This window comes from Idiotropiscis lumnitzeri, chromosome 15 (assembly GCF_059441095.1).
Source record: "Idiotropiscis lumnitzeri isolate Australia: NSW breed Sydney's pygmy pipehorse chromosome 15, RoL_Ilum_1.0, whole genome shotgun sequence".
Taxonomy (NCBI): Eukaryota; Metazoa; Chordata; class Actinopteri; order Syngnathiformes; family Syngnathidae; genus Idiotropiscis; species Idiotropiscis lumnitzeri.
In genome coordinates this window covers 11190011-11204747 of record NC_142405.1, presented here as the reverse complement: position 1 = coordinate 11204747, position 14737 = coordinate 11190011, and the positions used below count along the sequence as shown (strand labels likewise).

The 14737-nt window shown below is 42.0% G+C and overlaps 2 protein-coding genes across 2 annotated transcripts in view; both read left to right on the top strand.

The window, feature by feature from the left end:
* Positions 1-867: 867 nt before the first annotated feature.
* LOC148322901 (ras-related protein Rab-37) overlaps positions 868-14737 on the top strand; it is a 97119-nt gene continuing 83249 nt past the window's right edge. Inside the window, exons 1-9 of the mRNA XM_088316834.1 lie at positions 868-1445; positions 2311-2421; positions 4783-4824; positions 5406-5472; positions 5655-5707; positions 6010-6075; positions 6687-6743; positions 7580-7656; positions 8372-8509. Coding sequence (XP_088172960.1) covers positions 1335-1445; positions 2311-2421; positions 4783-4824; positions 5406-5472; positions 5655-5707; positions 6010-6075; positions 6687-6743; positions 7580-7656; positions 8372-8477 — 690 coding nt within the window. The 5' untranslated portion in view covers positions 868-1334 and the 3' untranslated portion in view covers positions 8478-8509. The remainder of the gene's footprint in view (positions 1446-2310; positions 2422-4782; positions 4825-5405; positions 5473-5654; positions 5708-6009; positions 6076-6686; positions 6744-7579; positions 7657-8371; positions 8510-14737) is intronic.
* Positions 10410-14737, top strand: part of nherf1b (NHERF family PDZ scaffold protein 1b) — a 29249-nt gene continuing 24921 nt past the window's right edge. The window contains exon 1 of the mRNA XM_088316562.1: positions 10410-11320. Within this exon, the coding sequence (XP_088172688.1) occupies positions 10769-11320 (552 nt within the window). The 5' untranslated portion in view covers positions 10410-10768. The remainder of the gene's footprint in view (positions 11321-14737) is intronic.

Sequence of the window (14737 nt, the reverse complement as noted above, 5' to 3'; positions counted from 1 at the left end):
TCAGTCAACACTTCAGTGTTACCAACTTATTTCAGAAGATGCTCCTCAAGAGTGTAATGATTTGAAATGTATTATTTTAGGTTAGTTTGTTAATCACCGCGGTTTTAATTGAAAACGTAATGTGCAATATAAATAAATATAAATATAAATATATAAATATAAATATGTATTGCATTTTAATATGAAATATATCAAGTAAATTTAACTACTCACAATGCACTTTTGTGGCAAGATAGTCTGGCCCTGTGTTTTCTGAGTTTGACAGAGATTGTGTGTGTGTCCCGTCATTTTTCAAAAGTTGCTAAAAATAAAAAATATATATGCTAGTCCACTGTGTTTCTAGGTTCTTTGGGCTGTGCCTGGGATGCTAGGGTGGTCTGAAAGGCAACAAAAGCGACTAATTGACATCAATGCGCACCATGCAAACTAAGTAGTGTCTTAATACAAACGCTAGGGGGAGACAAATACTGCAGGAAAATGTTTGCACATTGAATTGTTAAATTGACTCTTTGTGAAACGATTTGACACGTGTGGCGTGTTAATTAAGCAAGACTCTCCTTTTTAAATACAATAATATGTTCTTGACAAGAGCAAATGTTGGTGTTTGGTTATCTGTTAACAAAAAGAGGAGAGTGCAAAATTATTTAAAGCAGAAATAACTTGCGCGATTATATGAGTGACAGCTTCATTGTGGACATGAATGAAATTTTCTAACACGAGGGGCGTTCAAATGCGTTAAGTAAAAATAAAAACAGACTGCTGTACGCTCATTATACCGCATGGACAACACCTGTGGCACGGATGAGTCAGCTATCGTCTGATCTGACCCCTACAGCTGTTTTGGGTACAAAATAAGCCTGGGGGCGAGGGTGGGGGCTGGACCAAATGATGTTTCACTCATGAAACACACGCTCACACACAAACGCGTGCGCGCGCGCACGCTCATGCACAAAAGACGCTGCCGCCGTGCACACTTCGTCAATTCATATCGTCTGCCCACGCCAGGATGTAAAGCAGAGAAATGTTTCCGCCCGGGTGTCATTTTCCGCTCTCATAACTGCTGGGTGCTTCTAAATTGGCCCCTTTGCGTTTTTTCCCCTTAACATTTATTTTTTTGTAGCGAAGGTGAGCTTTTTCCATTTTTCCTCCTGGTGATCGTCATTTTTGGGACCTCACAGCATGCGATCAAAAGGGCTGGAGACTACCGGAGACACAGACTGAGCTCTACACTCAACATAAACACATAAACACACACAACACTGTGTGTGTCCTTACTGGACTACATCTCGGACTAGACTGGCTTTGGCACCTTGAACGCATCATTAGCCATCGCGATGTCCACCAGGAAGGCATCGTTGACCCGAAAGCAGTCTAAAAACGGGACGTCCAAATATGTGTTGGAGCGGTGCGCTTCTATTAACGAGTATTATGATATTGCCTTCAAGGTGTGTATTTGCCATATGTCATTCAGGCTGTTTATCTTTGTAGCTAGATTAGATAGTGATCACAAAGTGTGTAGTCGCTTAGACGTGGTGTGTTTGTGTCTTGTTTTGGTGCAGACCCAAAGTTTTAATTGGCATTTCTTAGTCAGGGTAAGACTGTGAATCTTCCCTTTTTCCATATGTGCTGATGCAAATATTTGTTGAGGGTGTACTTGTTTCACCCCTCCCATTCCGAAAAGCAGGAAAGACACACCTGTTACTGTCAAGATACTCACACAATAGTTAATTTAAATTGCACCAAGCAATTAATTACCACTGTGAGTACAAGTGAATCAACACTTGCAGTGCCTCTTCTTTGGCCACACATGGATAAGGGGAAGTTAACAATGTGTATTGTTGTGGTTGCAGCTGCAGTGTGCATCATAATGAGAGATGTTTGCATTGTTTTGGTGGCAAATAAGGTAACCAACGTATATATTGGGGGGGGGGGGCTTACACTATATAATCATGCGAATTTGCACCACTGCAAACTTCAACAAAATTGCCACATCGTACATTGAATGGCAATATCATCAGATCTATTGGAGGACACAATTTGATTAACATCCTACCCACCTGACAATGTCTCATGTCGGTGGCAAGTTGGCACAGTTTTATATTCATCAGATTTCCAAAGAAACTCAACTTGGAGTTGTTGTGCAATACAGCGTGTTTTGTTGTGAACTGTTTCGACACAAAATGATTCATGCAACCCTCAGCGTTCATTTCCTCCACAGTTGTTATCTAAAGCATTGTTGCATTTAATTGTAACCTCACCTTTGTGCTCTGGCTCCATACCGCCGCTGATGGTTTTTGTTCTAATCAATAGGTGATGCTGTTGGGAGACTCATCCGTGGGAAAGACGTGCATCTTGCTGCGATTTAAAGACGGGGCATTTGTGGGAGGCAACTTTATTGCCACCGTTGGAATAGACTTTAGGGTGAGTGAGATCCTGTTGAAAACCGCCCACTTTTCCTCACATTTGTCATTTGTCTCCAATTCCTGTTACTCTGACAACTGTAAAGCCAATAGCGAGCCACTCCTGTGTGCCAATTATCACCTCGCTTCCGATAGCACTGAATGTACAAATCCTGTCAGCAGGCAGCCATTGGAGTTCACAGCCCACTTGCGCTGCTAGGAGCCTCCGGCTGCTCCTTAAGTACACGCATGCCCACATCCTCGTCTCCTTCTCTCAGTGCCGGTGGTTCCTAACTCATCCTACCACCTGACCTCTGAGCATCCTCTATTGTAGTCTTTCCAAACCTGTATTGATGAGCCAAGCCACATCACCATGTATGTATAGATTGGGCTTTACACAGTCAGGATTTTGGGACCGATCGCGATCAATGAGTTTAAAAAACAAAACGCTAAGCGATCAACTATCCAATCAGAAGTTATTATTAAGACGTTTTTATTTTATTATTCATTTTTTATTTATTTTTTTGTGCTATATAGTTTGGGAGAAATTGGGACTGAGCCATTACACGAATAACCAAAACGTGTCAATTATTGATGTCATTTGAATAACAATCAAAGCATAAAAATTCTCCTAAAATCACTGATAAATATTCAATAAATAGAAAAAAAAAAAGACAACAAATCTGATTATGCCATCTGATCCATGATGTCGTTGCTTGATTGACAAATTATGATATTCCAACTGATCCTATCCAATCCAGCCAATCAGATTTGTGTAAAGTCTGATATGTATTGAATTAATAATGATGTCACCTTTCTCACTCGGTGTCAAATTTGTGCACGTGTACTTGACGACAAAGCTGTTATCTTGTATCGATGGCAACCACAGGTTAATTGTAGCTTCTGCAATTTGGTGCAAGAGCATCAAATGAACTGCTTGTCAATGGCGTACCAAAGCTACATTATTTGCATTAGCTAGCTCATTTCCCCTGCAAACCTCATGAAGGCTTAGGGCACACTAGCGGCATAGCGTTCCACATTCCGAATTGCCACTCTCTTGTTATAAACACAAAATTGGTCTTTTAAAAGTGAACCCGCTTCACCTTTTGGTTCCCTCCAATCAACACAAAACACTCGGGCTAATGGCGAGACAACTATGCGAGGTTTAGGACGGAAATTGTGTTACATTAGCCGGAGTGATGTATTGTCTTGGCGAGAGAGATATTAGGGAGTGTAATGGTTGCCTGTCAGAGCTCTGTGGATCATCTCCGCTGAGGACAATTTGTTTTTCCACCGCTCAAGGAAAAGCAACAGGTCCTGCCTCTGCTCAGGATCTACTGACACAGAAAGTGAGCCTGAAGAAAGACGATGCATTCACAGCCGCTCTGTTCATTCACAGTCATCAATAGTCTGCTTCAGGCTTGTCGAGGCTGCGAAAACGGAGTTAAAGCTGCTGGAAAATGGAGTGAGCTGAGCGAAACAGTTGAGTGCTGAGGTTGTTATTTGTGCATGAAAAGGCAGGCAGTGCTGTTGTGTCAGCTTGTAACATGGCTGGTCTATTTTCGGCTTGCTTCCTTGTAGCAGTTACTCAGCATGCAGGCTCCTCTCACATCATAATTGGGGGGGGGGTGGTAGAAAGCCATGGCAACTAATGCAGGGTTGAAGCATGTCCATTCTGCCATAGCGCAGTCAGAATTCAGCAGGTTGCTGCCTCTGAAAGATGGGAACACATCTTGAGCTCTCCCCCAACTGTGTTGTTTTTCACACGCACGTATATTGGAAGCATATTCATATTCACACTTTGCTTATCTGTGAATTGCTTTCTGGTGGGAAGGTTATTGTTGTGATAGGTTAAAAAAAAAAAAAAGGGGGACATAGGAACTGAAAAGACTTTCACAACACTGGTTGTTTTATTTCATTTCGTTGCGACCACAAAAGGGTACCAATGATGGCGAGCCGCCTTCAGCAATCTGTTTTATGATCTAAAGTATTGAAACTACTCTATCTATGAAGCTCTTGCAATCTTGTGTAATTTAATTTGCTTTTTGGCAGGAGTGGTCGCAACTGTTAAAAACCAAACTTTGCCCAGGAAATCAGATTCCCGCCTTGTGAGTTAGCAAGAAATGAACAGTGGGAGTCGGTTGATATTCTGCCCATTGTCCTGCTCACTGATGTTGTCGTGTGCGTTTCGCAATTAACTTTCTCTGGCGGCATTTCCCAGCCACTTGTAGTTGTTTCTTTTCTTTAGCCACGCGCTGAGCCTTTGTGCTTTTTTAGTCCCCTCAAATGTACGTCATTCATTTGCGTGCCATTTCCTCACAGCACTCGACTGTGTTAAGCATGTGGCGCGTGTCTCACGGCTCTTCTTGCTTTGCGCCCCTAGAATAAAGTGGTCGATGTCGACAACCTGAAAGTCAAACTCCAGGTGAGCGAGTGCACCTTTCCTCTCATCTATTTTACAGCACACATGTTCACGCATACATCCGGCGGATTATGTCAGACTTCTCTGCGAGGGTTTACAAATGGAAGGGACTTGACCGGATTTCTTCGCACAAAGGCGCCGAGTCGTCTTTCCTCATAACCTGTTTGTTGAACGGGACTGGGAGGTGACACAATTAGAGCCTTAACTGCTCTCGCATGCTTCGTGCACATCTTGCGTCATATGCTGCATACAGAGAGTTGATGTCGTTTGTGTGGCTGATTTTAGCAGCAGTTAGTGGATGACATCAAAAGTTTTTCTTTATCTCTGTTTATAGAACACATTCTCAATATAACCATGACAATGAATATCTTAGCAGAGATTTGTTGAAGTGATTTGGAATTTATCTGTGAAGATAACAAAAAATGAGAAGAACCATTCGGCACAGTGATGGAAACAAGTTTGGCCTTTACAAGAATTGCGCAGCATGCAGCTGGTATTTGAGCCATAATGGTACATTGCTCCACTGGCCGTTTGCAGTTTGACTTGTTCAGTGCATCACTGTGTAATTATGTGGTTTGTTTCAGATCTGGGATACAGCCGGCCAGGAAAGATTCCGAAGCGTGACTCACGCCTACTATAGAGATGCCCAAGGTAACCTTTAATCGTTTAGCTTACTTCCTCATACTGTGTTTGTGTGTGGGAGTGACGTTTCTATGATATGCAGTACTCTTCATAGAGATTCGGCATTTAAGCATACGCGTGTGTTTGTGTGTTGGCCAAGCTTTACCATTGCAATTACAACTCTCTCTCTCTCTCTTTCTTACTTTTTCCAGCTCTACTTCTGCTTTATGATATCACCAATAAGCCATCCTTTGACAACATCCGGGTAAGATTCTTTAAGGCAATTTTCTCCTTTTGTATTTTTAATCTTCCTGTTCCTAAACGCCCCTTTACAAACTATAATGAGGGCTTACTTTCCTTCCTCCTCTACCGGAAGCAGCACAATGTTATCCAAACAGGTCGGTTTTGATAATGAAAAGCAGTAAAAGTGTTCCTCTGTGGCTCGTTCTCACAGCGTTTGATTGATGTGACGTGTCCCCGGGGGTCCAGCATGATGCAGTCTTGAAATATTTGTTTGTAAACCTATCACACATCACCGCTCTGTCTATCTGCTTGTATTTATTAAAGGCTTGGTTAAATGAAGTACATGATTATGCCCAGAAGAATGTGGTCATCATGTTGCTCGGCAACAAGGTGAGCAAACCTTCCTTTACTTTTGTGGTACACAAAAAGGACGGGAGGATAATGTACAATCACTTACCACACTCACTCATATGCATGTTTGGGAAAAATGCCCTTATATGAACACATCACAATTATGAATGGAGATGAGTTTTTCCCATTTCCTTCTCTGATGTTGTGAGACACAACCATAACAACCCCATCATACATTCAAAATCCCTTTCTTCAAGCGTTTCCTTACTGGAAACCATTTTCTGTACAATGACTCTGGTGATGACAAATCTCCTTGCTGCCAGCAGCAAAAAGCGCCCTCTGGTGGCCGAAAGAGGACACTGCTCAGTGGGGGTCGTGTAATGTCAATAATGAGGCTTATTTGTGGCGAGAGCAGCTGGGATGGCGGCGTCAGTCCTCCACTGGAGGTGAAGTTTGTGACACCCCTTCACTCAGCGGGAGCTTTGGCTCGGGAACATCCTCTTATCTGGCAGCCATGAAAGAATCGCTGCCACATAAGAGGATGAGCCGTGTGCATGGGCTGTCATTGTGGGCCCTACACTGTAACTATCTATGACCTCTGACCTCCAACCACGGGGCTTATGACTTGTTTTTATTCTGTTGCCTTGCAGTCAGACATGGCCGCAGAGCGGGTGGTCAAGACGGAGGATGGGGAGAAGTTGGCTAAGGTAAGGTTTCAAATCTCTTATGTGGGCCAAAGGTTTTGGGACACATCTATTAATCAATTTATCAATCACCGGTTAAGTGTTTCCCAACCTCTAGAGAACCAAGGGACTTAAAAAAAAAAAAGTCTCAGCCCATGGCCAAATTAAAATGTGGATGCACAGGTTAATTATGTGTCTTATGCCATCTAGTAGAAAAGCATTTATTTGCTCTTCCTGTCGCTCTGTCACTGGTCTAGCTTAGTTGAACAAATTTAAGTATAGGTAAAAATATAATTTTCGGGCAAATTAAGTGACATTGGAAAATTTTCTGCCGCAAACTTGATGAGCCTTCCTGGCACACTAATGTGGCAAGGCACCCTGGTAATCATCTAGACTAGGGGTGGCTTAAGTATAGCCTGCGGACCACGTGTAGGCCGCTCCATTCTTTAAGACGGCCCATTAAGTTATCAGTAAACCTATACTTGTATGTTAAACAAATTATTATATAAATTTATAAAAATTATTATAGTAATCGGTTTCTTGTAATGTAACAAAGCTGCACCATTCAAGTGCATAGTGTTTCTTCAAACTTGAAATGTATTTTTGTCCCTCCTCTTAATTCATTTGACTAAATTGTTTTACAGTGGATAATGAAAATTGAGTGTATGCCTGGAAGCTCTCAGCTTTGCCTGTTACTTGCCCTGTCTCAAAATTTTGGAGCAAAAAAGCCGACATTTAGGGCCACTCTGGAGCCCCTGAACTAGAGGAGATTGTGGCCTGCTGACCTAGAAAATGTGGCGGATACACACAACACATTACAGTTAATAGTCTCATTGGTGCATCGTTTGTTTTTGCCTTAGGAGTATGGAGTGCCATTTATGGAGACCAGCGCAAAGACCGGCATCAATGTGGAGCTTGCCTTTCTTGCAATCGCGAAGTAAGTGTCAAAGCTGCTCAACAAGTGTTTTCGCTTTAACATCAAAAGCAGAAATACTTCAGCACCCAGACACTGGTCACAGTGAAAGTTTAGATTTAAAAAAACAACCTGTATTAAGAAAACAACTGGCCGGTGAAAATACATTCTATTAACGTCTTTTTGACAGATGCTCTGTGGTCACCGTGGTAACCACGGGAACTCATCGTCCAAATATACATCTGCATCTGGCTTCTTTTTCAGTCATGTTGTGGCAAGAACAAAGATTGATCTTTTACACGTCCACACTTCATTGGATCTTAGCCAGAGCTGAAAACAGACAGATATTTTTAGCATCCTTGGTTGTGCTGAGTGCTTTTCTATCATATCGGATGTCATAAAGAAATGACAAATTGATTTTTGTCATATGCCTGACACCCCCCTGCCCAGTGTCAGGAATCTTGGTCTCAGCTGCATGTCACGGGTCCCGTGTGTGTGCAGACATCACTGCCTATATCGCTTATCACTTAAATTGTGCAAGGAAATTTATCTTCTGGCTGATTGTATGTTTTGGTTAAACGTGGTTTTGAGAAAAAAAATCTAAGCCTCTCCCATGCATTTTATTTTTCCTCTTTTCTTAACAGTTCTTTTATATACTCAATTTGCTCCATCCCACCACTCATCCGCCCCCTCAATATTTGACTTGCTGTCTTTCACACTCTCTCTTTCTCTCGATCAGGGAGCTGAAGCACAGAACCACTCAACAGCCAAATGAGCCCAAGTTCCAGATAAATGACTACATCGAATCTCAGAAGCACAAGACCGGTTGCTGCAGCCTTGTGTAGCTAAACCAGACACTGGGCTGGGAGACAGACACGCACACACACGCGCACGCACACACACAGTAGGGGGATCAAGACGGGGGCAGGTAGGGGGGGGGGGGTAAGTAAAGCAAATCCTGGCACTAATCCGAAGAAGTGAGTGTTGTCCTCTTCTCCACTCAACTGAATGACAGTGAATCCGATTGCTAGCCCTTACCGAAAATGTGAATATCACTCTTGTAGAAATGTGTTGTGGTCTTTGTGGTAACAGTTGTGATCAAACAAAAAAGCCAGAATTTACTTTAAAAAAAAAAAAAAAAGCTATATCCGTCTGCAGGGAAAATGAGGAGAATGTTTGCAGTGTGCTTGGTTAAGTTTTCTAGGAACAATCAATTTGACTGTTGATGGGGAATCTAATGACTTTGCTTTCATGTCACTTTTCAGAGGCTATGAACTGAATCCCTTTTGGCCTTACAGTCTTCATCCTCACTAAGTGTGCATACACAGCATAACGGTCGGACTGTAGCTACATGTTCACATGTGTAATGCTGTTAGAATAAAATCCATGTCGGGAGGGGCACTTGCCCATTTTGCGTGTGTGTCTGTCGGTACATCACCTTGAAGCTTATACCTGAGCTTTATTCAATGATTTGCTGCAGGGTCGTTCCACTGGTATTCCCTACCTTGCTTAGAGAGTCCCCAAAACATTTTTATTTCACAAGCACTCCAAAAAGTAATAGTCTCTTTTAACAATGGATGTTGTGGAGACATGTGTACAAAAGCTGTAATTGTTCCATGCACTGTATTGTCCTGATTTGTACAATGTTTGCTTGTCACATTTGTTCCTTCTTGAAGGTGTCACGGTGATCACAAAGTGCCATGAAAAAAGTGCTTTGTTATCATATTATATATATAAAGTATATTTTGTAATGTATGTGGTGCTGTTTTATACAAGTTTGTGTGAGTGTGTTCGTACAGTATTTTGAGTGAAAGTTGTGGGCGTCAGGTTGCGCTGAGGTCAATAAGCCACAGCGTGGCAGCAGTGAGCCTGTTTATTTTGTGCAACCCCAAAGTGTATATAAATGTTCAGTATTTACAGGCCTCAGTGGTGAAGCTGCATTCTTTCTATCTCTTCACATGATATCTTAATTGTAACCATGACCGTGGTTCTATACCCGGGTTGTATGACGTGAAGTATGTGGTTGAGTTTGTAAACATGGAGCACATCTGTGATTCACTGTACCAGCCTTCACACCTCCTCCTCCTCCTCTCACTTCTACTGCATGAGTCAGTGTGCATCAGCTTGCATGGACTTTCTCAATCCTTTACCTCTAATGAGCTGAGCCAGGAGCTGCACAGCTTTAAGCACACGTACTTATCAGTGCTGATTCTCCAACAGCTTTACATTTCCTCGTTGGGGGTTAGTGTGCTTGTCTTTGTCCCCTTATCAGCTCTCTGCTTGGAAAATATTTTTTAGGACATTCCGTCCAAATGTATTTCGCCTCAGAATGACCAAGGGGGACACACAATTAGACCTGTAAGACTATAGAATTATTAATTATACTGTGTTTCTCTGGTTTGTGAAAGTGGCAAAATTATAATGAATATCTATCTATCTATCTAGTTAGTGACAATAATTCAAAAAGTAAAAAATTAAAAGTAAAATACAATTAAATCCACTCTAAGACCATGAGCTAAAATAATATTGCTGTTTTAACATTATCGAGTGTTAGTCGACAGCCTATGTGGTGTAAAATGCAGTGCATCCTCACTGAGCGCGTGTGCGTGAATGTTTATGTAATATTTTTATTTTGTTTCCCACAAACTAGCATGTTATAAATCATCAATGCTAAACAAAGCGAAACTAAACATGATTCGCATCATTAGTTTTCGTATTGGATCAGCTGCTGTTGTGCAAGTGTACCCAATGAAACAACCGTTGACCCGTTTCCCAGAGCTTTGCGACTACTTTGCATGAAGAGGCCAGCTGGGCTGGTCCGTCAACGCACCTCCCTCTTCCTGAGTGGACTTTCAACTTGGGCCGTGGAGAGTCTGCTGACGGAGTTTTTGGACCGGGACCTTCGCTCCACGCCACATTCGGGTCACGCGGCGGACCACAGCCCCAGTCGGACTTTGAACCCGTCACTCGGTGTAAGTGAAAAGAGCGCTCGGCTATTTGTTCGAAGCGATCGCACTTCTTCGTCTGACGCTCCCCACTCAGAGGAAGAAGCAGCATCCCTGCGGGTCGCTCTTCGAATCTTTTCCACCCGGTATCGAGCAACAGGTTGAGCCGCGGCCGAGAGAAGCAGCCGACCATGCCGAGTAAAAGCGAGTACCTGCGGCCCCGGCTCTGCACGCTGGATAAAGGCGACAACGGCTACGGCTTCCATCTCCACGGGGAGAAGGGCAAAACCGGCCAGTTCATACGGCTGGTGGAGCCCGACAGCCCGGCTGAATCGTCGGGGCTCCGCGCTGGGGACCGCCTGGTGTTCGTCAACGGGGACGACGTGGAGAACGAGAGCCACCAGCAAGTCGTGGGACGGATAAGAGCCACTTCGGGCCGGCTGGAGCTCGTCGTGGTGGACCCGGACACGGAGCAGCTGCTGAAGAAGCACAACATGAAGTGTCTGAAGGAGTACGTCAGCGACGGGGTCCCGTTACCTTTCGAGGATGAAGAGGAAGCCGGGAGCCACCGGGAAGAGGAAGATGAGGACAAGGGGACCGAAAATGGAGATGAGCGGCGATCCGAGGGCGTCGAGGCGGAGGATGAGCGAGGCTCGGGATCCAGGGGGAGCACACCCGTACCGGACAGGAACGGAGCGATTCACGGGGACATCGAGAGGAAGCTGAGCGTCAATTCAGACAAGGTGAGTCGCTTCAGGTACACCTGCACCATCTCTCATAAGTATGGCATTTACAAGAAAGCATTCTGACTTTATTTTTGCTGCCAAGTGTCTGTGATGGACACAGAGGCTAAAGTACTTACACTCTTTACTTAAGTAAAAATACAGATGCATGTGTGAGGCCTGTGTAAAAAATTCTTCAACTATTGTAGTTAAGTAAAATAAGAATATACACACTGAAATGTATTTATGTCCAGCATTATGATTAATTATATCAGCAATACCTGTTGAATAAATCAATAAATTAGCAAAATGAGGGGAAACACTTTTCTGCCCATAAAATAGTTTCTTTCTTGTATCAACCTAAGAACCTACATAGTGCTAATACTAAAAAGAAGCAACTTAAGTGCTAATTTATGCACAGGATTTTATGTTATCAGAACAACATTCCATGGTGCTATATAGCCTTGACAACATGGTGCGGACTGAGGGAGAAAAAATGAAAAATTAACTAACGATAACTGAAGAAAATATACTTCAATAAAGTGCTGCTTTTTTCAGGTTAGTGTTTTTGAACACCAGAAACTGAGTCACCCCCCCCCCCCTTCACCATGCTGGATGTTCTGGTGGACGAAGATCTTTTTCAATTTGGTGGTTAAAAGTAGACTAATAGTTAGACCAGCTGGAAGCAGGTCTAAGTTGTGGCGCAGGAGGTGTAACACAATTTTGGTGAATTTGATAGAGTTGCTGGCAGACAGATTCTGAGCTCCACGGACCTGCGAGGTGGTCATTGTATTTCATTCATATAGGTGACAACAGTGTGCATTGAACCATCTGAATTAACAAACAAATCAATTGAATACATTATCATCATTGTTATACCTGCCTACATAGTGCTAGTACTGAAAAGCTAGTAACAGACAAAAAAGAAAACAAATATATATATATATATATATATATATATATATATATATATATATATATATATATTATTAACTTCAAAAATTCTTCAAAAACACTAATTCATTCTTTATACGTTTTCCATACAAATGGGGGGGGTACTGGGAAAAATAAAAAATTTGGAAATACATCCGAAAAAAATATCCACGGGTGCCGAACTTTGAATGGCGAACTGTGAACGTGCCATTTTAAGCTTTCAAGTTTTAAGTTGCATTGTAACTACTCACCACTAGATGGCAGATGTATCTCAGTTGCGCATGCACTGGGTCTTATAATGCCCTCTTACAACGTGAGTAGGCCTAATAATATTTGACGGGTGCGGAATGATTCGGACAAATAGTACCTCAAGTATGTTAAAATTTTGAATGAGTTGGTTGTGGTGGAAAAACATGTTCATAAATACGTAGGGTTTTTATTGGTTTGTTGCTTAGCAGTTTTATGCAGTCTTTGATTGGTAATTTTAATGCGAGAGCCCTAAGCACCGGGGAAAAAAATGACTGTTTCTGCCACAGTCATTTTCTTTGCTTTAAAAACTATGTTGTTCAGTTAGACTAGTGGATCTTTTATACATGCACTGAGCAAAGGATGTAATGTAATAATAAGAGCTTGCAATTTGCATGTACGCACATATTTTGTCAATTTTTTATACCGTACTTCAAATTAGAAAGCGTCTGGTCCACAATTATAAAGATATTGTAAAATGATTAAAAAAAACTGAGCATTGTTATCTGTATTTGTTAATTGTCTGATAGTGCATACATTGTAGCTGCTGTAGTCTACAATAAACACCAAAGCAAGCAAAGTCAAGGTGGAAAAGTCTCAGGTGACATTTTCAAGTGAACCCTGTAAATGAGATTAAACGCCGGGAGCGACGTGAAGAATAACTCCTCTGTGCCACTAACGTAGTGAGCTGCACCCACATGCTGCTGGCCGTGGGCAAGCTGGCTGGACATTTGCTGTGGGTGCTGTGATAGGACAAACAATGTGGTTCAGATCGCGAAAACAGAGCAAGGGCCCATCAACTTCCTCCTCTCAAATATTTTGGAAGGTTATTTGCCTTGCATCTGTTTTTAATTCCCATCTTTAACGAAACCTCTTTATCACTGTTCCTTGCTAATGATTGGCTACCAGTCCCACAGAAAATGAATGAACTCACATGGGTAGATTTTTATATATATTTTCATCCTAGACCGATATTTCACAATAAAAAACAAAACCACAAGAGGAGGACCCTCTTATTGTCTACTTAATCTCCTTAAATCACACTAAATTAAATTTCTGAGTCTTTCTTTGTATGGGCCCATTCTCCCTCCACAGTGGCCACTTGTTGCTCTTATTTATCTTCGCCCCACGCTTGTTTGTGTGTGAGGCTGTGAACACGGCTTTGGGGGTTCATTTAAAAAGCACTCGACGAGAAGCGTCTCCGTCCAGCGTGGAACATCTGTGTTCCACTGCATTTTGCATGTTTACCCCCTAGGCTGTTGGTGTCTGTCTGTGTCTGAGCCCCTCTGCTTGCTTACATCAGCGGTCTTATGTGGATGAGGGCTCAACGTGTCCACAGCCAGCAGCAAAATGGGAATTTTCCTCCTTTCTCTAAGTGTCAATGATCAACATGAAAACATACACAGAGAAGGCCGCAAAAGCTAACAAACTGCAGATGAGGCAATATTACCTTTGGGTTGTAGCGTAACGATTGATCAGTTGCTTAGTGATTTAAATAATATTAATTGCTAAAAAATAATGAAATAAATGTTCTTCATTTGTAAGTTAACATGATTATACATACAAATAAAAAACCCACTGGAGCAATTTTCTCAAAAACAAGACATGTCGAGGCTGAACCGTCCCATACAATTTCTTTGTCAATTAAAAAAAACAAATTGTGGTTGCCGTAAAACATAATGTCAATTTTGATGTGCAAAACATTAAAAGAAAGAAGAAAGCAAACATTTTATATTTCATATAATATTTAATTATATTTAGTATTTAATATCATTCATGGAAAACATCAACTGCATTAAAAATACACGCTTGGACTTCATCATTCTTTTTTCATTCCTCCGATAAATCTTCTTAAAGGAAACTTGTGTGATTTACTACCTCAACACTCTGGTTGTAATCTGAATCACACACACACGCAGAAAGAGAACTGAATTAATTATCGGGAAGCAGACGTGAACAAATTTGACCGTTCATACATTTTAGGCCGGTTCATTGTTTTCTCATTAACAAAAGAAAAATGCCAACTGGTCATCGTTAGAATTGAGAAAAGCAATACTGTACTTCTTTCTACTTGTCAGCACTCGCCAGCGCAGAGTGCTAATAGCTTTAGTACCTGGTAAGCAAGCAACACGACGACCTTTGAAACCAACTGTGTATTTTTCTGCTCTGTTTGACGATGACGACACAGCCTCCTTTTATTCTTTTGGCCGGTTCAGCTCTCCATATTGTGACTTTTGTTTTCTCAACTTTAGTACGTTC